Raw genomic sequence first — 27,543 nt, 5'->3', positions numbered from 1 at the left:
TGAGTTGCTTAAGAGTATTATTATTTGTATGATATCCCTGCAGACGATCATTTTTACCAAGGGGGATGCTAATGAATTTTTTTAGCATTAACTTTGAGTCCACGGCTTTGGCACTAATCTCTGGTTTGTGCAAGTCCCCCGAAGTATACAGACATCATTTGGGAACTGAATTACTGTACCTAATTTGCAGTCGTCGGCAGTCAGCCACAGCCCATCTGTTTTGACCTTAACTTCTGAGAAGTACATTTCAGACAATAAGGGGGCCAGCACTGACTCCTGTGGAACCCCCTGGTGACAGATCTGCTGGTTGAGGTAAAGTCCCCAACTCTGAGTGTGATCAGTCGGTCAGCCAGTTAGTAACCCACCTGACAACATAAGGGTTGACATTCAACTGGGAGAGTTTATCAATGATGCCTGAATGTGGGATTGTGTCAAAGGTCTTGGCTAAGTCAAGGTAGGCAGCATGCACAGATCTGCCTTAGTCTATGGCTCTGGTGACTTTTTCGAAGTTGTCCACCAGGTTTAACAGGCATGACCTCCCTTTGACAAAACCAAACTGCACTGAATCAAGGGGTTAGGAAATCACCTATATCCTTATATACAAGGTCCATGATGATTTGTTCCACGGCCTTACAGAAAAGAATGATTATGCTTATGGGTTTGTAGTTCCCAGAGTCTGCTGCTGCATCCACTTTATGAAGGGGGATGACTGCTGCAGTTTTCCATTCAGCAGGGACAAAACTAGTACTCAGACTGTTGTTGAAGAGGGTACTTAATGGAGTTGCTAACTCATGTTTTAGACCATTTAAAATGCTACCTAAAATGCCATTCAGAGAAAGCATTAATGAGAGACAGAGAGACAGAGAGAGAGACAGAGAGAGACAGAGAGAGAGAGAGAGACAGAGAGAGACAGAGAGAGAGAGAGAGACAGAGAGAGACAGAGAGAGACAGAGAGAGACAGAGAGAGACAGAGAGAGACAGAGAGAGACAGAGAGAGACAGAGAGACAGAGAGAGACAGAGAGAGACAGAGAGAGACAGAGAGAGACAGAGAGAGACAGAGAGACAGAGAGAGACAGAGAGAGACAGAGAGAGACAGAGAGAGACAGAGAGAGACAGAGAGACAGAGAGAGACAGAGAGACAGAGAGAGACAGAGAGACAGAGAGACAGAGACAGAGACAGAGAGACAGAGAGACAGAGAGACAGAGAGACAGAGAGACAGAGAGACAGAGAGACAGAGAGACAGAGAGACAGAGAGACAGAGAGACAGAGATGCTTTGTGAAAGGCTTGGGGGGACAGGGGGTGAAATCTTCGCCAAACCTGTCTACTAATAGGTTAACTATTTTCACAGGATCAGTGTGTGTGATGCCATCCACAGCTAGTTCAGCACACATCTGGGTGCCTGCCTTTAGGTTACGGATACAGCTGAAGAATACCTTATGATTATCCTTCGCTATGGCTGCAAATTTTGTTTTTTTTGAAGTTGCCCTTACAGGATTTTACAAATTGCCTTGTTTGTTCAAGCAGAGGAGGGTGTTCTTCCAGTGCTGGGACCTATTCTTCTTAGACAGCAACTTTCTCCCTCTTGTTGTATAACCTATGGATGCTAGATGTCACCAGGGAGGCTTTTTTTTCTTGAGGATCTTGTTTTGATCCTGTGAGGTACACAATAGTATTGACAAAGCTGTTAAGTGCTTGTACAGGGCGTTTGTGTATACCTTAGTAGTAGTCAATGCAATCCGTGGGAACAGGAGCCTGAAATTTATGCCATCCCTTAGGAGGGCATAATTACCTTTGGTGAAATTTTTTAGCCCGATTTCACCTAAGAGGAGTTTAGGTGTTACAGCTACTTCAAATATGACCGAGTTGTGATCAGATTTAACCAGTGAGGGTCCTATACTTGTGGTGGTGCAGTGGTCACCCACATTGAGGAGGACTAGGTTGGGAATATTTGAGTCCCTTGTGGGGTTGCATACTATTTGTTCCAGGTGATTAGTGTTAAAGTCCAGGAACCTTTGTGCGAGCAAAGTACGTTTCCCAGTCAATGGAGGGACAGTTAAAAATCTTCCATGACTAGAGTGCTTGGTTGTAATTTGACTGACTCAAGTAGGTCCAAATAAGCAGCGTAGGTATCTTGGTTCATTGAAGTGAGGCCTAGAGCTAACTAGGACTTGAAAGGGGGTCTTACCCACAGCCAGATGAACTTGGAGTAACTCCATGGAGTTTTCCCATCTAGGCCAGAGGTGTATTTATCTTTGATGAAGACAGATACTCCCCTCTGGTTCTCACACATTCATTTTGCAGTCTGAAAGTGTGGAAAGCATTGTAGCCTTGCAAGGCCAAGGTACTCTCCGAGGCCCAGAACCAAGTTTCTGTGACTGCACACGTCAACATCCTCCAGGCAGAGAAGTGCTTCTAGAGAGTGCAGTTTCTGATTTAAACTCAGTGTTTAGCAGCACAACTTTTATTTGAGAGTGATATTTTCACTTCTGAAATTTTGTTCTTGAGACCTTGTATAAAAATGCATTATGGGGAAGGCAAGTGCCTTAGCCAGTAACAGAAACCCTTGAGGTGACAGGTGAAGGCCATCTCTGGCAAAGCAGCATGGTCCATCAACCAACTGGATCCCTTTAGAATGACACCAGAAACTAAGCCAATTGTTGAAGTCAATCATACCCGCGGTGGTGGTGCTGCGGCAGCATTGTCACCTCACAGTAAGACGCTGTCCGGTTCAATTCTCAGCTACAGCGTCTTCTGCGTGCGTCAGGGCTGGTAACTCGGCACGTAAAAATCAACTACCAATCATTAGCAGACCGGAGTTCTGCTGTGGCGACCCCTAACCGGGAAAAGCCGAAAAACGCAAACAAAAATTGTGGTTATCATCCTAGGTGAGGGTAAAATGCTGCTCATGGCTAGGGATGTACGTGCCTGGGACACAGTCGGAGCTTATTCATATCTCTCTTCATATAGTCCAGTGAGGTACATCTCAAGTCATTCGCACAAACATGAACTATGATGGAGTCATAATGGTACTTACTTTTGAGAGACTTGAGTGCACGTGTGACATGATGGAACCTGGCACCAGACGGACAGCTAACATTCTCCTTGCACAGCCGGGTGAGTGGGACATCTGTGTCTCACAATGGAGTCACCTATGACTAAAAATTTGGTTTAGACGTGCTTTACCTTAGGGGGCTTATTTGGTGAGACACTGGTGCTTGTGTTTTTGTGTGTATTGAGTGCTGTAGGTGCTGTATTAGATGTAGCAGGTTTGTGTTTGGATGGTCTCTGGTGTTTAGGTAGGTTTCTTGCGAGTATCTCTGTGTATGATGGTTTGTGTGTTGACTACATGGTTTGCGTAGGTGGTGTAGTATGTGAGCTGACAACTTGTTCAGTGTTGCTGTTCTGTATGTGGCAGAACAGGGATTCCAGATTCTTAGTGTAGCTGCATCTCTCACAAATTGTACTTGGGTGATTTAGGAGTAGAAGGCTGTCAGTGTACATGATGCAGTTGCTACACTACCTAAGGATACCAAAGTCAATCAGGCCAGTAAGAGAAATGGAGGGAAACTGACAATCCATAATGTTAGGTTAAATCCCGTTTTCACAGCAGGGAGAGAAAATGGAGAGGTATGGTATAACTGGGTGCTCTAAACAGGGACTACACTAATGGGTATGATAATGGGTATTAAATTGTATGAGACCACTGTAGATTTGGTGGTTTTTGAACTACTTAAGGGGCAAAAGCACAACTAAGGTGTTCTCTGAGCAGCTAAGCGCAATTTAAGGACTTCTCAGCCGGATCATGGGCAGCTACTAAGGGAAAATTTATCAATGGAAGGTTTGGAGTCTAAGCGCCAATGGTTTACCCCCCTCCCCCCCCACTGTGTGGTAGTGTGCAATGGTGCACGACGGTGTGCTACATATAAACAGATTAATAAAGTAGAGCAGTGGCTGGTCACCTAACTCTGAGCTGTCTTGAAACAAGCGCAAGCCTGTGCAAATGCGGGCTTTATGTAGCAACAGTAAGCAGACTGAATTAAACAATTTTAACCAATAAAAAAACAGAGCCCTGTGCCAGCAACCTTCAATCAGGTGGGTCCTAACTATACTCTCCTGCCACACAAGTGCAGGGGGGCCCTCTCCAACAAAAGATAGCCTGGTTTAGTGCTCAATTTAACCAACAGAACCAGATTCAGCAGATCTGGATCTAGTCTATGCTACAGCAGACTAGAAGTGCAACAAATCAGCAACAAATCAGCAAGTCAGTTTAAAAAAAAAAAAAAAAAAAAAAAAAAAAAATCAGCAACATAGCAAAATACAGTTTAAAAGTGCAAAATACAGTTGTTGTTGTTTGTCTTTCAGCTTTTTCCCAGTAAGGGTTCGCCACAGCGGAACTCCGGTCCGCTAATGACTGGCAGTAGATTTTTACGAAACGCCAAGGTGCCAGCTCAATGCCCAACCTTCAACGAAGGCACACCCATTTACGCACGCATGTCTTTTGAACGCTACCCAACCGCAGGAAGGACATGCGGACTCCACACAGAAGGCACTCCCAAGCCAAGCATCGAATGGGAGAACCTCTTGCTGTGAGGTAACAATGCTATCGCTGTACCACCGTATGAAATTGTATTTATGGTTAAAGCAGAATGCAATAGATTCCTTAGATTGCACAGGTGAATACAGCAGAGCAGTGGCTATTTGCCTAACTCTGTGGAGCCAAGGTCACACAGTAGACCAATGAAGACTGAGGGTTCAAACCCTGTACACAGAAAGTAGCCCATTAACAACTCCACCTTAATCCTCTGCCCCAACTGACAGATTACTAGGTTACTGCCCTTGTGGGCTACTTGTTTAAGCCTAGCCAATTACCCTATGCGAGACACAAACCCTGCACCTTGTGTCTGTAAGGTAATTTACCTTAACCTTAATGCCAACTGTTTTGCATCATATTCCCTTTTAAATCTTCCTGATATCCTTACCTCTGCAAATCACAAAGTCCCCACCGACAAATAAGTCCATGCAGAAAGCGATTTCTCCCAAAATTTTCCTAAGTTCCACTTTAGGTAGAAAAACACATGCCTGAATCCTTCTTCTGAGCCAATAAAACCCCTTTACAACCACAGATCTATCACTGTGTTTTTTGTCTCTATCCCTACAGGAGCCCTTCTCAGTCATTGCTACTGTTTCTCCTTATTGTTGGTCCCATATATATTGCCAAATGTCAACCTGGCATCCCATATCAAATTCATGTACTCCTTACTATCCAAATGTATTTCTTCTAACACTGCTGTGTGTTTTCTAAACTTCTTAATACAATTCAGATTTTTACTTTTTGTCTCTGCATGTAAAGCCATTTACATTCCATGTTAATGCTGACATAGCCATGCTAATAAAGAATCCATTACTCCCACATATTACACGACTGACTGGTCTTTTGAATGCGTTCCTAACTTGCATGCAGCTTGAATGTGTTTCAAGCAAGCAGCATTGCTCTTTTATCCTCAAGCTGTGGCAGGTGTTTCCTATGTTGCCAGCAGAGAACTCTTGCCACCAAGTGCTTACTAAGCACTCACCTCATCAATAACCCCAGCAGAGGTGAACTGGGCATGCCATTTATTTCTCAACCTCCCTGCTTCTCTCTTCCAGTTCTAGGGCTGTTAACTGAATCCTGGTCAAATGGGTAGCAACCAGGACTCAATACTGCTACCCCATGGAACAAGGCCTGAAGTCATGTTTCTAAAGGAAGCTGTAGTAAAGCAAGAAATGTCCCAAAAGGAAAACCAGATGTCCATTGTAAGTAGTCCAGTTAAATTCTCTAGATATGGAAGACCAATGAAGAACCAACTGTTATTTGGACTGTATGAGTTCATCTTGATCTTGAGTACTAAAATTTACACTGGCTTAAAATGGTCTTTAAATATGTTGAAAAAAAGTCATAGTAATGGAAAATTCCATGACACGTTTAGTACAATGTTAAGATTAATTTACAGCGATTGGTATAATGTAATACTGGCATAACCACACCATACACACACAATCATACTTGCACATTTCTAAACATGTACATACACAAAGTATAGCAGATGCAAATGAAAAGGGGATATACATGTACAGTTTTAAGGATGAGTTAGCTACGATTACTTGCATTTTAAGTAGTGCATTAATATTCTACATAAATCAGGTGAAATACAGATGTCATAGAGAAAACATTTTTTCTGTTTAAGCCCCCTGACATGATAAAATGCTACAAAATACTAACTGTATTAAACGCTTCACATACCAAACATCACTGCAAGCAGTACTCATTGTCTATGCTAGATCTAGATTTCTGTTTGAGGCAGAATGAAAAATGCTCAGCATACAAGATTCATAATGATCTTTTTCCTGGTTCTGTTATGTAGCTTCCATTATGTATATGTATGAAATAGGACATTTTCTAAATAGGGATGTTTCCTGTTACAAAGCTACTGAAAAATTCTTTACCATATTTCTACTCTAATTTTTGGATTTATCTAAACACTCATGTTTTGAACAATTTAAAAATAAGTTTACCACTTACTACTGGAAGCTGTCCATGATGCTTATTTATCCTTTGTTGACGGAGTTAGTCCCCCTAGACTAATTATCTCTTTCCAGGGAGGACCAGAGTTGGTATTTACACTGACTATAGGAAACCTGGCCTGGGTACTTTGGAAATGTTTTTTGATATGTCGCACAGGATCTTTTACATCGCCTGAGCCACTACTGACTCAGGTAGATGGGACCTCAGTTTAACATTTCATCTGAAGGATGGCAAATATTAAGGGGGTGTTCTATACCACTTCTTACTTGGATTAGGGCTGTTCCTTCAGGACACAGATACTCTTATACCACACTTCTACAGGACCATAAACATAAGGAGTTAATACATAAAAAATCAACTCCTTAATGTCCTACTGGGTTTAGTAAATACCCACAACTGAAATAACCGCAACAATTCAACAAATGAAATCACAAAGCCCCAGGCCCAGACGTTCTCACAGCTGAACTCAAATCTTCTCCCCTATCTTAGCTCAAATTCTATTCCATATACTGAACTATATAATAAATAAAATTAATGACCTGCACTTTAATACATCTAAAACTATTTTTATACTCGAACAAGCAGACCCAAAAAACCCAGATAGCTATAGACCCATCTCAGTATTAAACATTGACATCAAAATACTAACACCCATACTTGCAAACAGACTGAAAAACTTACTAGATAAAATTATTTCCCCCGAACAATCTGGTTTTACAACACTCAAAGAAGTGATAACACACTAACTTTTAATACTCTAATATCTCACGCTAATCATTCTAACCTAAACATATACGCTCTAATTATCGATGATCATAAAGCCTTTGATAGAGTAAATATAGAATTTCTACTCCAAACATTACCCTATTTTAATATTCCACAAACTTTTATCCAGATCCCGCAAATTCTATACAATAAGCTCTATACATCTCTATATATTAACAAAACTTGGCAAAAGAGAATTTCAATTAAAAATGGAACTCGTCAAGGATGTCATTTATCTCCTATACTCTAACTTACATCTTGAACCACTCTTAAATATTAAACAAAATCTTTACCATAACCCCCCCCCAATAATATTTAACACCAAAATCTTCCTCACAGCCTTTGCAGATGATTTGAATATCTATTGTACTACACCAATCTCAGATATAAATAAAATATCTGCTATAGAACACTTCTCGAAGATATAAAACTACAAATTAAATCTTAAAAAACCTAGCATATTTCCTTTAAAACCCCCTAAACCATTCTTGCTTTTACCTCTAATAGGAAAAATAAAAACAAAAGAGGTAATCAACTATTTAGGCATTACTTTCTCAACAAACAATAAAGATTTCTACTCAAATAATATAACTCAAAAATGGCAGATTATTATTTTAGACCTTAACAGATGGAAAAATCTAAAATTACCTTTCCTGGCAAAAGTCTCAGTAATTAAAATGAATGTATTACCCAGATTACTTTATATATTCAGGACTACTCAATTAAACATACCCAATAAATTTTTTAGACAAACTCACACTTTGCTCGCAAAATTTATATGGGAACAAAAAAAAAAAAAAAAAAAAACAGAATCTCACATACCAAACTTTCGACCCCAAAAAGTAAAAGTGGCTTAGACCTTCCCAACTTCGAGACTTATTACCTAATTATGAATGCTTAGAGTACTGCGAATAGCTGAATACAACCCAAAGAATAAAGATTGGTCCCAGATGTGGATAATAATACACCAAAGACATATCAAAAGCTTGGATATCAACCCCAAAGCCCTACGATTTCTAAATACAAGTTTAATGAAACTGTGCAATATAACAGAACCCCTTAAACACTATCTCACTAACTCAAAAACTCTAAGCATTTAAATCTGGCACAAGCTATGATGATGCTACAACCTTTGCACAAAAATCCCAACCTTAAAATAAACAAATCAGACCCTAAACCGGAATCCCTTTCCTAGATTAATATAACCATTCAAGATATATACCCCATACCTTAACGTTTCTATACAAGAAATGAGGAATCAATTGAACCTCCCCAAATCCTATCTAGTGATTTTAAGGCAAATTAAAGAATTATGTACCAGCTATCTACAAAATTGCAACATAAGCAACAATGATATAATAACCTGTAATTCACTATGGAAGGCCATCCTCTCAACTAAAAAATGCATCACTAATACATATAAATTAATCAAAGACATTAAATTCCAAAAATATATACTTGTCTCGGACTACTGGAGAAAGAATAATCCATCCATTGATAACCTTCAACTAAACCAAGCAATTAATTTAACAAATAAATCCATACCCCTTAAAAATGGCATTTACCCAACTTATGATCTATAACAACGCATATTTCACACGCGCTATTTTACATAAATTTAACTCTACGAAATCCCCTCTTTGTCCACACTGTAAAAATCAAATGGCTGATGTACTCCATTTATTCTGGAGCTGTAAGTGTGTATTTAAACTCTGGAACTCCCTTAAATTTCAATTACAAAAAATGGGCTATCAAACATCCACACTCAACTGGGAATTCACTCTTCTACATATCCTACCAAATAATCTCTCTAAAACTCAAGCAATTACTATGATCAATGTTTTCCTCTTAATGAAACTCTATATAGCAACCAATTGGCTTAACCTAACTAACATCTCCTGGGAGAATTTTAGATTAATGGTGACCAAACATCTCTTAGCCCATAAAATTTTAATCGATAAGGGGAATAAAAACATCAAACACAGGAAATTATGGGAACAAATCTTCAATATTATTCTTGCCTAACTCATTACAATGCATCAGACTTAACTACAAATAAGAGGTTCCATATTAATCTATATTCATAGCTCACGAAATTCTCTGCTTTCTTCTCCCTCCTTTTTCTAATGTATACTCCTAATCACAACTCCTCTCACTGAACTAACAATTTCTCTCTCGAGTATTGAACGCATGTATATAGTGTAAATAGTATTGGTTGATTGTTTTACTTTTTTTTTGTACTACCAGCAATGTATAACAACTGCTTACTGTGAAGAGGTGTTCCCTCTCCTTGTTCTATTATGTTTGCTATTTTATATCAAAGAAAATAATTATTGGAAAAAAAAAAAAAAGAAAACTCCCAAGCGGTTCTGTTTTCACATGGCAGCATGAAATTCTATCCTTTAGTGCATAAAGAAGCATGCCAAATACATCTACTGAGTTTGTGAAAACACAAACACACACAAACTATGTTGTGTAGGGGGGCAAGACTCTCCTGCCCCCCCCCATACTTGGCCAAAAAGTACAGTTGTGTACACTTAACATAAATGTAGATGTTAGAGTGTGTATTCACTGTTGCAGTCATCACACTTGGGTTATCTGCCTGCAGGTAGCCCTCAGTCTGCCTGAATACCAGACACTTGGTATTTCTGCATCGGATGCTGTCGCTCCAGGATTGACGTCAGGGGTATAGAAACAGGCAGCCAACACCATTGCATCAGTTTTTCTTGCCCCAAATGTCAGCAGCCCCCCAAATAGGGAGCCAAGTTATGCTGGGGAAAACACCACCAGTAAAAAGTAAATACCAATACCCCTGAAAGGGATGAGTAATAGCCATAGAGATGGGGGAGAGAAAGAGAGAGACCAGGGGGCTAGAGGGAGGGAGGGAAAGCAGGACTGCAACAGTGAATACACTCCAACATCTATGTTTATGGTAAATGTACACAACTGTACTATGTTCTTCGTGCTTCACTGTTGCAGTCATCACATTTGGGGTGATTCTCAATGCTGAAGAAAAGGGTGGAGGCAGTCAAGAAGAGTTAGAGTTGGCTAGTATGCCTTGCAGGACTGCAGTGGAAAAAAGTACAGTTTTGTACCTACCATAAATGTAGATGTTCGAGGATCCACATTGCTGCAGTCCTAACTATTGGGTAGTCCGCTGTCCAGTCGGCCCGAATACCAAAGTATATGGCTGACGTCGGTCACGGCGCATTAGACTGACGTCAGTACGTCAGGGTACTAATGCGCATGACCGACGTCATCTCCTCAGTCTTTTCTTGCCCCAGATGTCAGAAGACCCTAAAAAGACAAGGCCAAAACCAAAACACAGCAAACATACCTGCACCAAAAATATATACAATATATACAAAGGTACCAGAATATAATCTCACCTACACAACCACCCCTAAACACAGAGGGGAAGGAGGGAGGGTAAATTGGACTGCAGCAATGTGGATCCTCGAACATCTACATTTATGGTAGGTACAAAACTGTACTATGTTCTTCATTCCACATTGCTGCAGTCCTAACTATTGGGTAGAATCCCAAAGCAGAGGTAAGGGAGGCTGGCAAATCATAAGGAAGCAGGAGCTGATAACATGCCCTGCAAAATAGCTGTGGCAAAACCAGCCCTAGACTTAGAGTAGAGAGGAAGGTGGTAATGCTTAGAGAAAGTATGCACTGAACTCCAAGTAGCTGCCTCCAAAATATCCTTAGTTGCCACCCCCCTTAGAAATGCTGTTGAAGTGGCAGTAGCCCTAGTGGAATGAGGCCTAATCCCAGCTGGAATCTCCTTGCCATGATGGGAATAACAAAATGCAATGCAAAACCCAATCCACCTAGAAATAGTTTGTTTTGACACAGGCTTGCCCTGCGAACTCAAAGCAAAAGAAACAAACAACTGCTGAGACTGCCTAAAATCCTTAGTCCTGCTTAAATAATAACGCAATTGCCTGTGTACATCTAAAGTGTGCAAAATCTTTTCCCCTTTATTTTGGGGATCTGCATAGAAAGTAGGCAAATGAATAGTTTGGTTTAAAGCCACACTAGAAACCACCTTAGGCATAAAGGAAGGATTAGTACGTAATGATACCCTATCCTTATGAAAAATCAAAAAAGGCTCAACCGCCATAAGGGCCTGTAACTCAGAAACCCTTCTTGCAGAAGTAATGGCTAACAAAAAAGCATTCTTCCATGACAAGTATTTCAGTTCAGCAGTAGCCGCAGGCTCAAAAGGTTGTAGAGTAAGTTTCTCCAACACAAAATTGAGATCCCAAGCAGGAGTAGGAGCTCTACGTGGGGGTCTTATATTCTTTGCCCCTCTAAGAAATTGCTTGAACAAAGGATGTGAAAACAATGGTGGGTCACAATCATAGTGAGCTGAAATTGCTGCAGCATGAATCTTAATGGAAGAGAAAGACAAACCTTTGTCCAATAACTCAGTAAGATATTGAAGAGCCACACTCAAATTAGGCTCAAATCTCCAAATTCTTTGCTGCAGTCCAAAATAAAAATCTCTTCCATTTTTCTGCGTACACTTTCCTTGTACTAGGTCTTCTGGCTTCCATAATCACATTTAAAACTTGTTGAGGAAGTTGAGATCTGCTGTCTTTCAAAACAGAATATGCCAGGCTGTTAGATGAAGAGAGTGAAGCTTGACATTGAGCAGATGACCGTCCCTCTGAGACAACAGGTGTGGAATCAAAGGTAAAGGCCATGGAGGCTTCCTTACCAGACTCCTCAGTAATGGGTACCAGTGCTGCCGAGGCCAATCTGGAGCTATTAAAATCATCCTTGGCTTGTCTTGTCTGACCTTTAGAAGCACCTTTGGGAGAAGAGGCAGAGGTGGAAGAGCATACACATGAAGATTTTTCCAACTGAAAGAAAGAGCATCCACTTTCCAAGCTGTGTGATGAAATCCTTCTGCAAAACTTTGGCAGCTGGTGGTTTAGTGGAGAAGCGAACAGATCTATGTCTGGAGTTCCCCATGACACTGTCAATTTGTGAAATACATGAAGATCCAGTTTCCACCGTGGGGATCCATGATTTGTCTGCTTAACACATCTGCTAAGGAGTTCTGTGCTCCCGGCAGAAACCTTGCCTGAAGAGTCAGTTGCAAGCTGAGCGCAGTCTCCCATAAAATCATTGCTTGCCTGCACAATGGGTAAGAATGTGTTCCCCTTGTTTGTTGATGTACCACATGACAGTTGTGTTGTCTGTTAGAATCAACACCTGCCCTGGAAGAAGTAACTCCTTGAAAGCCATTAATGCAAACTGGACTGCTAACATCTCTTTCATGTTGATATGTAGATGCTGTAGTCTGGCAGGCCACTTGTCTTGTATCCACTTTCCATCTAGATGAGCTCCCCAAGCAATGTCTGAGGCATCTGTCGTTAGAATCTGACTTGCCTCTGGCCGGGTCACAGAGAGTCCCTTGTTTAGGTGACATTCCTGAGCCCACCACAAAAATTCCTTCTGAATGCAAGGTATTATTTGAATGACAGTGTCCAAATCCTGGCAGTGCTGTGTCCATAGATTTTTGAGATACCATTGTAGCTTCCTCATATGCAGTTTGGCATTGGGAAGCACCAGAATACAAGATGCCATGAACCCTAAGGCTTGAAGGACTGTCCTTGCAGTCAGCCCGGACTGAAGAGATAGTTGATGGAAGTAACTGGAAAGATTCTTTTGTTTGTCCGGGGTTAAAAAGGCCATCTGGGCTGCTGTATTCAGTCTCACACCCAGAAAGCACATGTCTTGAGAGGGTACTAGACTGGACTTTATTTCGTTCACAGAATACCCTAGGCATCTTAGCACTGCTATGACATATTCCAAATGCTGTAGAAGGTCTTCCTTTTCTTGAGCCAGAATCAGGCAGTCGTCCAAGTAAGGATAGATTTGAATTCCTTTTAGCCTGAAGTAAGCTATCACTGGAGCCAGAACCTTTGTGAATACTCTGGGCGCAGTAGATAAGCCAAAGGGCAATGCAGAGAACTGATAATGAGAATTTCCAGCTCGAAAACGCAGATACTTACTGCAACTTAGCCGTATAGGCACATGAAGGTAAGCTTCCTTGAGATCTAAAGTTACCATCCAGTGATCTTTGCCCAGCAGAGGTAAAAGCTGCTGTAACGTCAACATTTTGAACTTGGGAATGTCCAGATAAGTGTTGAGGATAGATAAATCCAAAATTGGTCTCCACGTGTTCCCCTTCTTTGGTACTAGGAACAGGCGAGAATAAAATCCTAGGCCCCTTTCTGGCACAGGAACTGACTGAATGGCTCCTATTTGAAGCAACAGAGAAATTTGCTTGTGAGCCTCTGTTCTTTGTAGAGGAGGAATGTCTGGCATGCCTTTGAAAGGAGGCAAGGTATGGAAATAAAACCTGTAACCGTGGTGAATGATATCCAGAACCCATTTGTCTTGGGTAATTAAATTCCAATTTTCTTTGAAAAGAGACAGCCTTCCTCCCAGAGGTGCTGCCAGGCGAGAATGTACTGGCAGCTGAAAAGGCAGGTCATTGGGTCTGCTTACGAAAGGACTGACCCCTGCCCTCACCAGAAGTCTGAGCAGGTGAACTCCTGTCCTAGGCCTAAAAGAACCTTGAGCTCTGCCCCTACCATGTCTAGACCTACCCCTAGACTGGGAATCATAAGCAGGATAAGTCCACCCTTAGTAGGCCAATTTCTACTAAACTTGGAGGCTGCACCTGCAAAAATCCTAACAGTTTGCATAGACTTAGCCTTGTCCTCCATCTTCTTTAAAACTGCTTCCACAGGCGAACCAAACAACACATCAGACTGTAAAGGAGCATCTAAAATCCTTGTCTTAACATGCTCAGCTAAGTTCTGATCTCTCAACCAGGCGTGCCTACGAAGAACAGAACCAGTGGCAGCCACCCTCGAGGAGGCCTGCACAGCATCAAAACCACACTGCAAAGAATGCTTTCCCACTTGTTCAGAAACATGAACTAAATCCTGCAACTCTTTACACTCAATACCTTCCGCCAGAGCATCCACCTTAGACTTCAATTGTGAAAGGAGATAATTCTGATATTTTAACATATGAAACTGACAATTCAAAGCCCTCATGGCTAAAGTGGAAGAAGTGTACACTTTCTTTCCCCATCTATCCAAAGCCCTTGCCTCTATCAGGAGGAACAGGATTTTTAACCACAGAAGCCTTCACACCTTTAGGCCCCTGAGAGACAGTTTCTGTGTCTGCCCTAGGACTCTTAAAAAGATACTTATGGGCGTCAGGCACCCTATAGTACCTATCCGGTTTAACTGGGGCAGGAGGCAAAGAATCAGGATTTAGTGAAGCCTCTGCAAAAACATCTTCTACCACATTCAGAACAGGAGGTATAGCTAAAGGCCTATGCTGGGGTAAAAATAAGAATTCTCTAAGCCTCTTCCTGGAATCAGAGAAATCTTGACCTTCCCATTTAAAATGCTCCCTCATGGAATGCAGAGTCTCTGAAAAGAAAAATCCTCAGGAGGCGAAGCTGAAGGAGTAGAATCATCCACATCAGAATCAGAATAAGGAGGATACTCCTGCAAGTCTTCAGTCAAGACTCAGAAGCCTCGAACATTGCTCAAAACTCTCAAACTCAGGTTCCACCCTAGGCCTCTTATCAGGAGGGGGCATAGAACCTCTAATCATAGTAATCAAATCCTCTGCCATTTTTAGCATATGCTTCTTAGGCAAAGACTCTGAAACACTCGGAGAAACCCCCACTGAAGCTAAAGTAGGCCTGCCTCTTAAAGAAGCCTTGGCAACAGAAGGCGAGGCCCTAACCACCTTAGGAAGAGAGGGAAGAACAGCCACCTGAGAAGCCCCTCAGCCTGGCCTACTTCCTGAGAGGACACATCCTGTAACAATAAAGTTTCTCCCTGAGACTCCAAAGAAACTCCTGGCAGAACCTCCGGCTCCACTGAGCTCTAAAGAACCGGCGTCCGGGACTGTCGGTTCTTCCACTCTAGGCTTCGCTGCTTTGTCCTTGCGCTTTTTGGCTGAAGCGCCGGAGTATCCGACGGCATTTTATAATTACAACGCTTCCCAAACACTAACCTGGCACAATCTAACCTTCTCTTAATAGTGCGTTTGTTAAATCTAGCACAAGAGCGCATCCAACAACGTCGTGCTCAGGCCCTAAACAAGGTATACACAAAGTATGGTAATCCCTATGAGGTATCTGTTTCCCACAAGAAATACAGTTATTCACTTTTTCTGACATCCGGTTAAATACTGAGGCAAGAAAACCAAAATATTCCCAACGGGTACTTAGCCAACTTTGATTCGGTCTGAAACTCTGACTTCAGAAACTTTCAGAACGCCAACCTGCACTCGCAAAATTGCTTCTGCATCGGACCATGCGGCAAAAAAGACAGAGGAGATGACGTCGGTCATGCGCATTAGTACCCTGACGTACTGACGTCAGTCTAATGCGCCGTGACCGACGTCAGCCATATACTTTGGTATTCGGGCCGACTGGACAGCGGACTACCCAATAGTTAGGACTGCAGCAATGTGGAATGAAGAACATCCTGCCCTGGATTTGGAAAAGATAGGCAGGTGGTAATGCTTGGTGAAGGTGTGTAGAGAACTCCAGGTAGCAGCTTTCAGGATGTCCCTGGTAGGGACTCCCATGAGAAATGCTACAGAGGTAGAAGTTGCCCTAGTGGAATGTGTTCTGACCCTCTGAGGGGTTGGTTTTCCATGGTGCTTGTAGAAGAAATGGATGCAGTGTGCTATCCATTTGGAAACTTGTTTTGAAATGGCCTTGCCCTCTGCCCCTGTTGCAAACTGACTAGTAACTGGTCAGATTTTCTGAAGGGCTTAGTCCTATCAAGGTAGAATTGGAGCTGTCTGTGCATGTCCAAGGAGTGCAGGACCCCTTCCTCTTTATTCTGAGGATTAGAGAAGAAAGTTGGCAAATGAGTGGATTGAATTAGAGCCATGCTGGACACCACTTTAGGCACAAAGGAAGGGTTTAAGTTCTGAGGGAAACCCTGTCAGCATGGAAAATAATGAAGGGTTCCACAGCCATAAGTGCTTGTAGATCAAACACTCTTTTAGCTGAAGTGATGCCCAGAAGCAAGGCTGTTTTCCAAGAGAGGAATTTTAACTCTGCTGACACTGCAGGTTCAAAGAGGGGGAAGAGTGAGCTTTTCCAGTACAAAGTTAAGGTCCCAAGCAGGGGTGGGTGCTCTCCTAGGCAGCCTTAAGTTGTTTGCCCCTCTCAGGAACAGTTTGATAAGAGGGTGCGAGAAGAGAGGTGGCTCCATGTTGTAATGAGCCGAAATGGCTGAGGCATGCATCTTAATGGAGGAAAAAATTTGCTAAGTAATCCAGGATTAAAGGCAGGTAGGACAAAGTTGTGTCCTTTCCTTTAGACTGAATTCAGGAGCAGTACCTTTTCCACTTATAAGCATAGGATTTTCTAGTACTGGGTCTTCTGGCTTCAAGAATGACGTCCAGCACCTGTTTGCTTAGGGCTGCTGGGGGAGAATTCAAGGAATAAGCCAGGCTGCAAGAGTTAGGGTTTGCAGTTGCAGATGCAAAATCTGTCCCTCCTGCTGAGAGAGCAGGGTTGGGTTATTTTGTAGGTGCCATGGTGACACCAGTGACAGGCTGCGCAGGTAAGGGTACCAAGTGCTGGCATGGCCAGTCTGGGGCAATCAGAATTGACCTTGGTCTGTCCTATCTTACTGTCCTATCTTGGTCTGTCCTATAATACTCTTGAGAGAAGGGGCAAAGGGGAAGGCATACATTGAGAGACTTACCCACCGAAAAGAAAGGGCATCCACTTTCCAGGCCCTGGTGTGAGGGCAACTGGTGCAGAATTTGCTGAGCTGGTGGTTGTAGGGGGAGGCAAAGAGATCCACCTCTGGGGTCCCCCATTTCTGAATCAGAAGGTTGAAGGTGCTGGGCTCCAATTGCCACTCATGTGGGCCTAGGAGATTTCTGCTTAAGTCGTCTGCCAGTGAGTTTTGTTTGCCTGGCAGGAATTGAGCTTACAGGTGGACTTGCATGTCCAAGGCAATGTTCCACAGGGCCATGGCTAACCTGCAAAGTGGGTAAGAGTGGGTTCCCCCCTGCTTGTTGATGTACCACATAACTGTGGTGTTGTCTGTTTTTATTAGAAGTTGTCCTGGAAAGAGTAGGGACCTGAAAGCTGTCAGGGCATTCTACACAGCTAGTATCTCTTTTTGGTTGATGTGCAGATGAATCTGACTTGGGCTCCAGTGGCCCTGAATACATTTGCCGTCCATGTGTGCTCCCCAGGCATAGTCTGACGAGTCTGTGGTTAGGGTCTGGGTGGCGTGGGATTGAGTAAAGGGCAGTCCCTTGTTGTGGTTGCATACTTCTGCCCACCAAAGGAACTCTGCCCTTAGAGTATGATAGGAATGACTGTTTCCAGGTCCTGAGAATGTTGGCACCAGTACCACTGAAGTTTTCTCATATGCAGTCTCGCATATGGAATTAGCAGTATACATGAGGCCGTGAACCCTAGGGCCTACAGTATTTTTGTTGAGGATAGCTGGGTTCTGGTGGCCATTTGTTAGAAGTAGGCTGTCAGACTTGCTTTTCTGAAGTGAGGAATGCCATCTGGGATGTTCTGTCCAAGCTTGCTCCCAGGAATACAATCTTTTGACTGGGTACCAGTTTTGATTTCTTTTTGTTGAAGATGTACCCCAAGGAAGTGAGGAGGTTTTTCACAAATGTCAGGTGCTGCAACAGCAATTCCTGACTGTGTGCCTGATTCAGGCAGTCGTCCAAGTACGGATAAATTTGGACATTTCTCTGCCTGCAGTAAGCAATGGCTGGAGCCAGGCATTTTGTGAATACCCTGGGCACAGTGGATAAGCCAAAGCGAAGTGCAGAGAACTGATAATGCCTAGATCTGGCCCTGAAATGTCGATACTTCCCTGCATGACTCCCTTATAGGGATGTTGAGATCGGCTTCTTTTAAATCTAGGGTGACTAATCAGGCATCCTTGCCTAGCGTAGGTAGAAGCTGTTGCAGGGTAAGCATTTTGAATTTTGGTACCACCAGGAAGGTGTTGAGAATTGAAAGATCTGGGATTGGGTGCCAAGAGCCCCCTTTTCTGGGTACCAGGAAGAGTCTGGAATAGAATCCTTGATCTATCTATTCTACTGGAACCGACTGAATAGCTCTGATGGCGAGCAGGGAAAGAACTTGGCTTTGAGCCTCTGCCCACTGGTTTGGAGGAAGGTCTGGGAACCCTCTTGCGGTTGGCAGTGTGTGGAAGTAAAATTTGTACCCCTGGGATACAATGTTGAGGACCCATCGGTCTTGTGTGATGGACATCCAGTTTTTTGCATGAAGGGCAAGTTTTCTTCCTAGGGGCACCAGCAATTGGGCAGGGATGGGGAGTGGAGTAGAGAAGTCATTGTGAGTTTTTTTCCATAAGGAGGTGGCTTATCACTCCCTGCTTTGGGGGTGGGGGCACTCCATTGCTTAGATCTCTGCATACCCTGAGACTGTAGTCTGGGTGGTCTGTTTCCCCTGGGTCAGGCATGAGATGGCCTGGAGGGGGCTGGAAAAGACCAGTGTTTGGAAGGGCAATACCTACTGAATCTAGGGGGTTGCACTTGTAAGAATTTTTTAACAGTCTGCATAGACTTAGCTTTTTCTTCCATCTTTTTAAGAACCTTTTCTGCTTTGGTGTCAAACAAACTGTCCTTCTTCAAAGGAGCGTCGAGTAACTTTGATTTGACATGGCCTGGCAAAGTCTGCTCCTTGAGCCAAGCATGACTTCTCAGTACAGAACCAGTGACTGCTGCCCGGCAAGATGTTTCTAGGGTGTCAAAGCCACAATGCAAAGTATGCTTGCTGACTTGGCTTGCAGAGTACATAAGCTCCTGCAATTCTTTATTTTCTGCACACTCTATAAAGGTAGCCACTTTTTGTTTAATAAGTTCCATAATATGTTGCTGGTACTTCAGCATGTGAAAAATGTCAATTCAGTGCCCTAATAGCAAGAGTTGCAGAAGGTAAATACCTTCTTACCCCATATGTCCAAAGCTCTGGAATCCCTGCCCAAAGGGGGTGGGATTCTTGGCTGTAGTTGCCTTGATACCTTTAGGCCCCTGGGAAATTATCTCTGGGTCAGCAGTGGGATTTTTGCAAAGAAATTTGAGTGTCAGGTACTCTGTAGTACCTTGTCTGGTTTCCTAGGGGCAGGAGGTATCCGGAGTACGACTGGATTCCATAAAATCATCAAAAACGACTTCCAGGACAGGGGGTATTGCTAAAGGCCTGTGTTGTGGCAAATCTAGGAATTCTCAGAGTCTCTTTTTGGACTGAGGATAGTCTTGGCATTTCCAGTGGTAATGCTCTCAAAGTATGTAAGGTTTCACCAAAAGAAAAATCCTCTGGAGGGGGAGGCAGAGGGAATGAATTCCTCTGCATCTGAATCCTCATAAGCAGATAAGGGCATGTCTTCATAATCAGATACCTGAGAGTCATTGGACTCCTGGACTGTTGAAGCTGCAGGGGACTGGTCTCTTTTCCTCTTAGCAGGGGAAGGCTGACTTCCCCTAATCAGCATAATAAGGTCTTCTGCCATTCTAAGCATTTGTCGTTGTGGCATGGGAGTAGGTGCATGCGCTTTGGTAATCTGTTTTTCTAGGCGTAGCGTGTACTCTAGGTCTAAGAAACTCTGTAGTTTTAGATAAAGTCGTCAGTTTGAGTCTATCGGTTGAGCGAAGAACTGCCTCAGAAGCCGCTGCCTGCACACCAGCTCCGGACCCATCCAAGGTAGAGACATCCACAGGTTCCATAGTCGAAGAGTCTCGCAGCATACCAGACTCTGAATGGGTCTCAGTAGAGGCCTGCAAATCCATTGAAGCAGGCATCAGGGGCTGCAGAAGCGCCTCACTGAGTACCAGCGAACTGGCGACTAGCTTAACGGAAGCATCGTCGGCAGCTTTGGCTCTATGTGGTATGTCTCTGTCTTTATCCTTACGGTTTTTTGGAATATCGGTAGTTGGATGGTTTACCGAAGCTATTTCGGAATACAGAGATCGAGAACAAAAGAATTTAGTGACGGGAGCCCAACAATGAATGGTTCGGGGGTTGAACAAGGCACAAAGCCGACAGCGAGGTACTTCGTGGTCTGGGCCTAAACAAGTGACGTAGTAAGAATGAAAATCTGTGTGGTATTTGCTTTCCACAGGAGAGACAATGGTTAACTTTTGCTGACATCGGTTAGAGCAAGAAAAAAGGATCCCCAACGGGGTACTTAGCTTTAGTAGACTTCATGATTATTCAATTTGTAAACAAAAATTCAGGAAGCGGCCAACCGGGCCCCTCAGCAAGAAAGACTGATGCAATGGCGTCAGCTGCCTGTTTTTATACCCCCTGACAACCTGATGTCAGTCCTGGAGTGACCGCATCCGATGCAGAAATACTAAGTCTCTGGTATTCAGGCCAACTGAGGGCTACCTGCAGGCAGATAACCCAAGTGTTTTTGACTGTAACAGTGAAACTCGAATAACATCCCCCATAGCCCCTTATTTTACTGTTATGTTGAAGTCACTACAACCTGGTGAAAGAAAATCAATTTAAAAAATATATTAAAACATTGCTTGCTCTTCCTCTTGAATGTCATTTCTTCAGGGGAAAAAAACACTGATACAACAATCTAATGCATAACAACCTTTAGCAAGCAACCAAAAACAAAATAAATGAAAAACATGAAAAAATGACCACACTACCTTTGAGTTTGAGTTCATGACATGAAACTTCCCATGTGCCATATTATAAGTGTGTTCATTTGTGTTTTTGTGTGTATACACTTTTTTATTTTTTGTTATATACAATCTCCATATTGTACACAATTCCCTTACTGAAAGCTGTGGAAAGTACAACAGGAAGTGGAGCCAGGCAGTTTCTGCAGTTGACCAATATTCCATTTGCAACAACGGTGTTTCTGGGTTGCAACACAAGCCAGTGTTGGCAAATTTAATGAATACGGTTTCAGAACTTGCCTCTCATGCTCCATTTCTACCTAGAGAGCAGCACCCATTTCCCTACCTTTGATTTCAGACTTCTACTTTAAATATCTACTCAATTGGGGCATATGCTTCAGTGCCAAGAGGATTCCTTCATTTCCTGAAACTACTACTTGTAACTTGCATCCAACAGTTGGACATTACTGAAATCATCCCTTATTGCTGCTTTAAAAAAATAAATATTTCTATAATTATTTTATTTAATACAGTTAAGCACTAAACATAGGACTACTACTAAGAAAATGTGCCTACTCAAGAAACGAGCCAACTTGTGCTTTACATCACTTTCACAACAGGTTGAAACAAACAGTCACACAATATATGTGCACAGCTTATATGTTTGTGTAAAAAAAAATCACTTCCTCTCTCCTTTTTTTCTTTGCTTATCCTGGATCAAAAAATCCCTATTCTTAACAAATATAATCTCTCCAACTTGTAGACTGACAGATAATTCAAGCCCTTTGTTCTAGTTTTCCCAAGTCTAAAGAGACGTCTTATTCTTTTGTATTTACTTCCTCCATCAGTGTGTATTCCATTTGCATCTCAGTTCTGCATAAATCTAAGAATGTGGTAAGCTACACACTTACCTTTAGTCCTCTTGGATTCAGCACTTTTGGGTTGCGAGAAAAATGCATATGGAGACTACCATCTTCTTTAACAGTTACTGCCACTTTCTTCAACGTTTTGTTCCCACAGTGTGGACAAAAGACCTTGTTCATATTGGTCGTATTCCTGTGAATGAATGTTCAAAGCTTATATGAAAATTCTGAGGTTATTCTCCCACAATGAAATGATACAAAATTAACAGTACACATTGCTACCTGCATGATAGTAGCACAGCTGCACCCCATTAACTAACAGATAATGGAGCGATGCTGAAGATATGTATGCCTTCTGAGTGCCATACATTCAAAACTGAGAGATACTACTATAAACTAGAGATGTACCAAATTACTATTCAGCAGAATATGAATATCCAGCTCTGACAAATGGCCGAATACAAATAGTTCACTAGTGCAAACTGGTATGACCTAATTAAACCTAACTAAACAGTGAACTGCATTAGTAAACTATGTATTGCTCGATGCATCCAAGAAAAAGAAGTTATGTACCTACCATAAAGTTCCATGTTAGCGGTCTTAATCTCGCCTTCTTTCTTGCTGGTTGGGATAGGAGCCGATCCTCGGCTCTGACTGCCATCTTCTATAGCTTGAGAGCCGTTTACTGGCTCGAAGCTACCCCTTATCCCATGATGCCTAGTTCTAGCTACCCAGATCTCGTTTGAAATAGCTAATACCAGACATAACTATTGAATGAACCTTTTCAAACAAAAGGTTAAGCATATCTGTCCTACTCTAAGTCAGTAGAGGAAACAAACCAGAGAACACTCGGCCAGTGAAACCTGAACTCCTCTCGGTCCAAAAGGACAGGGGGATGGAGGGGGTGGAGGGGGAGATGCAAGAAAGAAGGTGAGATGAAGACAACTAACATGGAACGTTATAGTAGGTACATAACTTATTTATGTTAAGTTGTCAATCTCGCCTTCATTCTTGCTGGTTGGGACAGCGTCCCTAGCACCTAGAATCCTGGGTAGCTCATTAGAACAGACTCTTCAGAACAGTGGAACCAAAGCTAGCTCTATTCCTGGAGACCAAATCCAACTTGTAATGAGAAATAAAGGTATGAGGATTTGCCCAAGTAGCAGCGGCACAGATAGAGTCCATGGGCAACCTAGACTGGAAGGCTACAGAGGTGGCTAAGGCCCTAGTAGAATGACCCTTCGGTTTGATAGGCAACTCTTTGTTCCTTAGTTGACAGACAAAGGTAATGATGTGAGACAACCACCTGGATAGGATCACTTTGGAAACTGGGAGACCCTGTTTGCCCCGAGCATAGGAAAGGAATAGCTGGTCTGACTTCCTTCTATTCTTCATCCTATGCAGGTAGAAACGCAATTGTCTATGAACACCCAATAGATGTAACTTGTATTCTGCCTTGTTGGTATGGTTAGGAAAAAACACAGGTAGGTCTATAGATTGATTCAAATTATTTTCTGAGCAGACGTTCGGAAGGAAAGAGGGATTAGTTCTCAGAGCAACCCTGTCCTTATGAAATACTAAGTATGGAGGATGGATGCATAGTGCTTGAAGTTCAGAGACACATCTGGCTGAAGTAATAGCTACCAGAAAGAGAGTTTTTCAAGATAGAAACTTAATGGAGCAGGACACTGTTGGTTCAAAAGGAGGCATAATCAAGGAGGTCAATACCAAATTAAGATCCCAAGGAGGAGGGGGATCTCTCACTTGGTTCTAAGGCCTCTTAAAAAAGCTTTACATAGCTTATGAGATGATGTTTGCATTAGACAACCCAACATGAAAATTTGAAATGGCCGCTAATTGAACCCTGATTGTAGCAGAAGCGGACCCCAAATTAAAGAGTTCTGATAGGAACTCAGAAGTCTCGTGGATAGGGGCTGTGAAGGGATCTATGTTCCTAGCCACTGCCCAACAAGAAAAACATTTCCATTTGCTAGCATAAGTCCTTCTAGTGGTAGACTTATGGGAGGAGACAATAATGTCGCGTACGGCCTGGGAAATGCTGGGAAGCCTGGCTAAGGTTGGAAGTGGAGCAACCAAGCTGTGAGCTGGAGTGTTTGCAGGGATTGATGCAGCCCGCCTGACTGATGAATCAGTAGGTCTGGAATCGGATCCAGAGTCCAAGGCTGCTCGAGAAGGTAACGGTGCAGGACATTGGAACCATATCTGTCGAGGCCAGTAGGGGGCAATGAGGATCATTCTGCAACCCAATGACATAGCTTTCTGTATGAGTTTCGGTATCAGAGGAAACTGAGGGAAGGCATAAAGAAGTCCCTGAGGCTAATCGTGGACTACAGCGTCCCTGTGAGAGTGACCAGGAAGCAGAAGGGAGAAGTAGTTGCTGCATTTGGTGTTGAAGGGGATGGCAAAAAGGTTGCAGCAAGGCTGTTCCCATTTGCAGAGGATTGAATCTGCAACCACCTGATTCAGAGACCACTCGTGAGGCATGAGAATAGCTCTGCTGAGCCTGTCCGCTATGACGTTGGACATCTCAAGGATGTGCGCCGCAATCGGAAATCGTTGGGAGGAGATCGCCTACTGCCAAAGTCTGAGCGCTTCTCGACACAGGGGGTAGGACATGGTTCCATCTTGCTTGTTGATGTACCACACCAATGACATGTCTCTGAATCGCAATGGTCCCAGAAGGGAGAGAGTCCTGAACAGCTTGCAACGCTAGGAGCACGGCTCTCATTTCTAGGACGTTTATATGCAGATGGTACTAGTGAGTCTGCCAAGTGCCTTGGACTGCCCTTCCCTGACAATGTCCCCCCCCTATCAGGGAGGCGTCTGTGGTCACTGTAGCAACCAGAGGGGGCTATATGAAGGGTCTGCCGTGAGTCACTAGTGGGGAGACCATCCACCAGGAAAGGTGCCTTTTGCATGCTTCTGTAATCAAGATCGTGTGAGACATGGGGAGCTGTTGGAAGGACCACTGTGTGAATAGAAGCCACTGAAGTATTCTCATGTGAAAGCGGGCCAGGGGTATCAGAATTGCCGCTGCACAGAACCTAGAGTTTGAAGGACATACCTGACTTGTACCCTTTTGCACTGCATGAGGATATGAACTTGCTGGCGAATTGTGGAAGCCCTGACCAAAGGTAGCTTTGCGGACATGCTCCTTGTATCAAAGTCTGCTCCTATATATAAGTAATAGATTGACAAGGCAAGAAGGCAGATTTTTCGAAATTTATGGTAATGCCTAGCTGGGAGCAAACTGAAATTGTATAGTCCCTGGCTTGAAGGAGTTGATGCCTGGTAGTAGCAGTAAGGAGCCAGTCGTCTAGATATGGAAACACCTGGAATCCTCAACGCCTCAGGTGAGCCATGACCACTGCCATACATTTGGTGAACATCCTGGGGGCTGTGGTGAGACCAAAGGATAGAGCTCTGAACGGATAATGACTAGCTCCCAGCCAGAAGCGAAGGAACCTCCTGGAGCGTCTGTTCATTTTGATGTGATAGTACATATCTTGGAGATCTATGGAGCACATCAATTGTCCTGACCCAAAAAGGGTAGAATGGACTATAGCGTGACCATCCGAAACTTTGTTCTTTGAACAGACTTGTTCAGCCTGCTGAGATCCAAAATAGGTCTCCAGTCCCCTGTCTTTTTTGGTACCAAAAAGAACCTTGAGTAAGTTCCGGATCCGTGTTGGTCTGCCGGGACTTCCTGGATGACTCTTTTCTATCAGTTTTGAAACTTCTATAACTGCTTGGTCCCTCAGATTGGGTGGAACATCCGGGAGAGACTTGCGTGACGGTAAAGGGGGTTGAGAGAATGGGATTCTGTAACCTCCGGATATGACTGAATGTACCCATTTGTCTTGCGTAAGGTTTAGCCAGGCTTGTGGGTACAAGCAAAGTCTTCCCCAGACTGCCTCTGGAGACGGACAGTCAGGTAACCCTTCAGGGATGTTGGAAGGGCTTGTCAGAGAAAGATTCTCTGCTGCCCTGGTTCTGCAGATCCCCTGTGCCATGAGGGCGGCGTCTGTTATTGTTATTCCCTCCTCTGCCCCTGATGGAAAAATCACTGTGTACCTACCACAAATGTAGATGTTAGAGTGTCATCAGGCAGTCCCGCGGTTGGCCAGAGTTCCAAAGTCTTGGTCCGGCATCGGTTGCTGTCGCCTCTTCCCTGACGTCAGTGTGCCAGGGGTATACAAGATGCAGCAGACGCCATTTTCTTCAGTTTTTCTTGCCCCAGATGTCAGGTGCCCCCAAATAGGTAGGCAATACATATTGCTAATAAAACATACAAAAAGGTAAAAACAAAACCTTCAGTTACCAGCAAATACACCACATAGGTAGTATAGGGTAGAAAGGTATAAATTAGTCCCAGCTAAGAAAGAGGGGATAGCGGGTGGGTAACCAGGACTGCAACAGTGAAGACACTAACATCTACATTTATGGTAGGTACAAAACTGTACTATGTTCATCGTGTTTTACTGCTGCAGTCATTACACTTGGGTTGAATCCCAAAGCTGAGTTAGGGTGGCTGGTTCTATAGAGGATTTGGGGTGGCTAAGAGGCCCTGCAGTACTGCAGTGGCAAAGCCAGCTCTGGATCTAGAATAAAGAGGCAAATGATAATGCTTGGTAAAGGTGTGCACTGAACTCCAAGTTGCAGCTTCTAAGATATCTTTGGTAGGTACTCCTCTAAGGTAGGCAGTTGAAGTGGCTGTTGCCCTGGTGGAATGCGGCCTAATATTACTAGGTACAGGTTTCCCATGCTTTGTGTAGCAGAACTGGATGCAGTGTCCTATCCACTTTGAAATGGTCTGCTTTGAAATAGCCTTTCCCTGTGATCCTGCAGCATATGCTACAAACAATTGCTCAGCTTTTCTGAAAGCTTTTGTTTTATCCAAGTAGAAACGTAATCGTCTGTGTAAGTCCAAGGAATGCAGAAGTCTCTCCCCTTTATTCTGGGGATTTGGATAAAAAGTTGGCAAGTGAATAGTTTGGTTAAGAGCCACACTGGATACCACCTAAGGCATAAATGAAGGGTTTGTTCATAAAGAAACCCGTTCTTGGTGAAAAATGATGAAAGGCTCCACTGCCATTAGTGCCTGTAACTCAGACTCTTCGTGCTGAGGTTATTGCCAGAAGCAGAGCAGTTTTCCATGATACATATTTTAATTCTGCTGAATTGGCTGGCTCAAAAGGAGGTAAAGTTAGTTTTTCCAAGACAAAATTGAGGTCCCAAGTTGGTGTTGGGGCGGTCTTATGTTCTTAGCCCCTCTGAGGTACTGTTTTAGCAATGGATGAGAGAAAATAGGGGGATCTGTGTTGTAATGAACCGAGATGGCAGAGGCGTGGATCTTAATGGATGAAAAGGGTAGTCCTTTGTCCAGCATCTCAGTTAAGTATTGTAATATTTGAGGAATATTTGGGACAAGAGGGTCAAAGCTTTGAAGACACAGAATCTCTTCCACTTTTCTGAATAAGATTTCCTGGTGCTAGGCCTCCTGGCCTCCAAAATGACATCCATAACAGCTTTAGAGAGAGGCGTTGTCTGCTCGACTAATGAATCTGCCATGCAATGCAGCCAGGTTTAAGGTTTTGAGCTGACTGTGCAGGA

At 43.2% G+C, this 27,543-nt stretch overlaps 1 protein-coding gene across 1 annotated transcript in view; it reads right to left on the bottom strand.

Annotated features, from left to right (window-relative positions):
- The window catches only part of NOB1 (NIN1 (RPN12) binding protein 1 homolog), a gene marked incomplete in the record, with an annotated part of 517,851 nt that overhangs the window by 156,003 nt on the left and 334,305 nt on the right, over positions 1–27,543 (bottom strand). The window contains 1 exon segment of the mRNA XM_044081784.1: positions 21,958–22,102. Within this exon segment, the coding sequence (XP_043937719.1) occupies positions 21,958–22,102 (145 nt within the window).

This window comes from Protopterus annectens, chromosome 8.part1 (genome assembly GCF_019279795.1).
Source record: "Protopterus annectens isolate FY-2018-M chromosome 8.part1, PAN1.0, whole genome shotgun sequence".
NCBI classification, from domain to species: domain Eukaryota; kingdom Metazoa; phylum Chordata; order Ceratodontiformes; family Protopteridae; genus Protopterus; species Protopterus annectens.
Note: the sequence above shows the minus strand (reverse complement) of the source record. Positions and strands in the feature narration are given on the sequence as shown.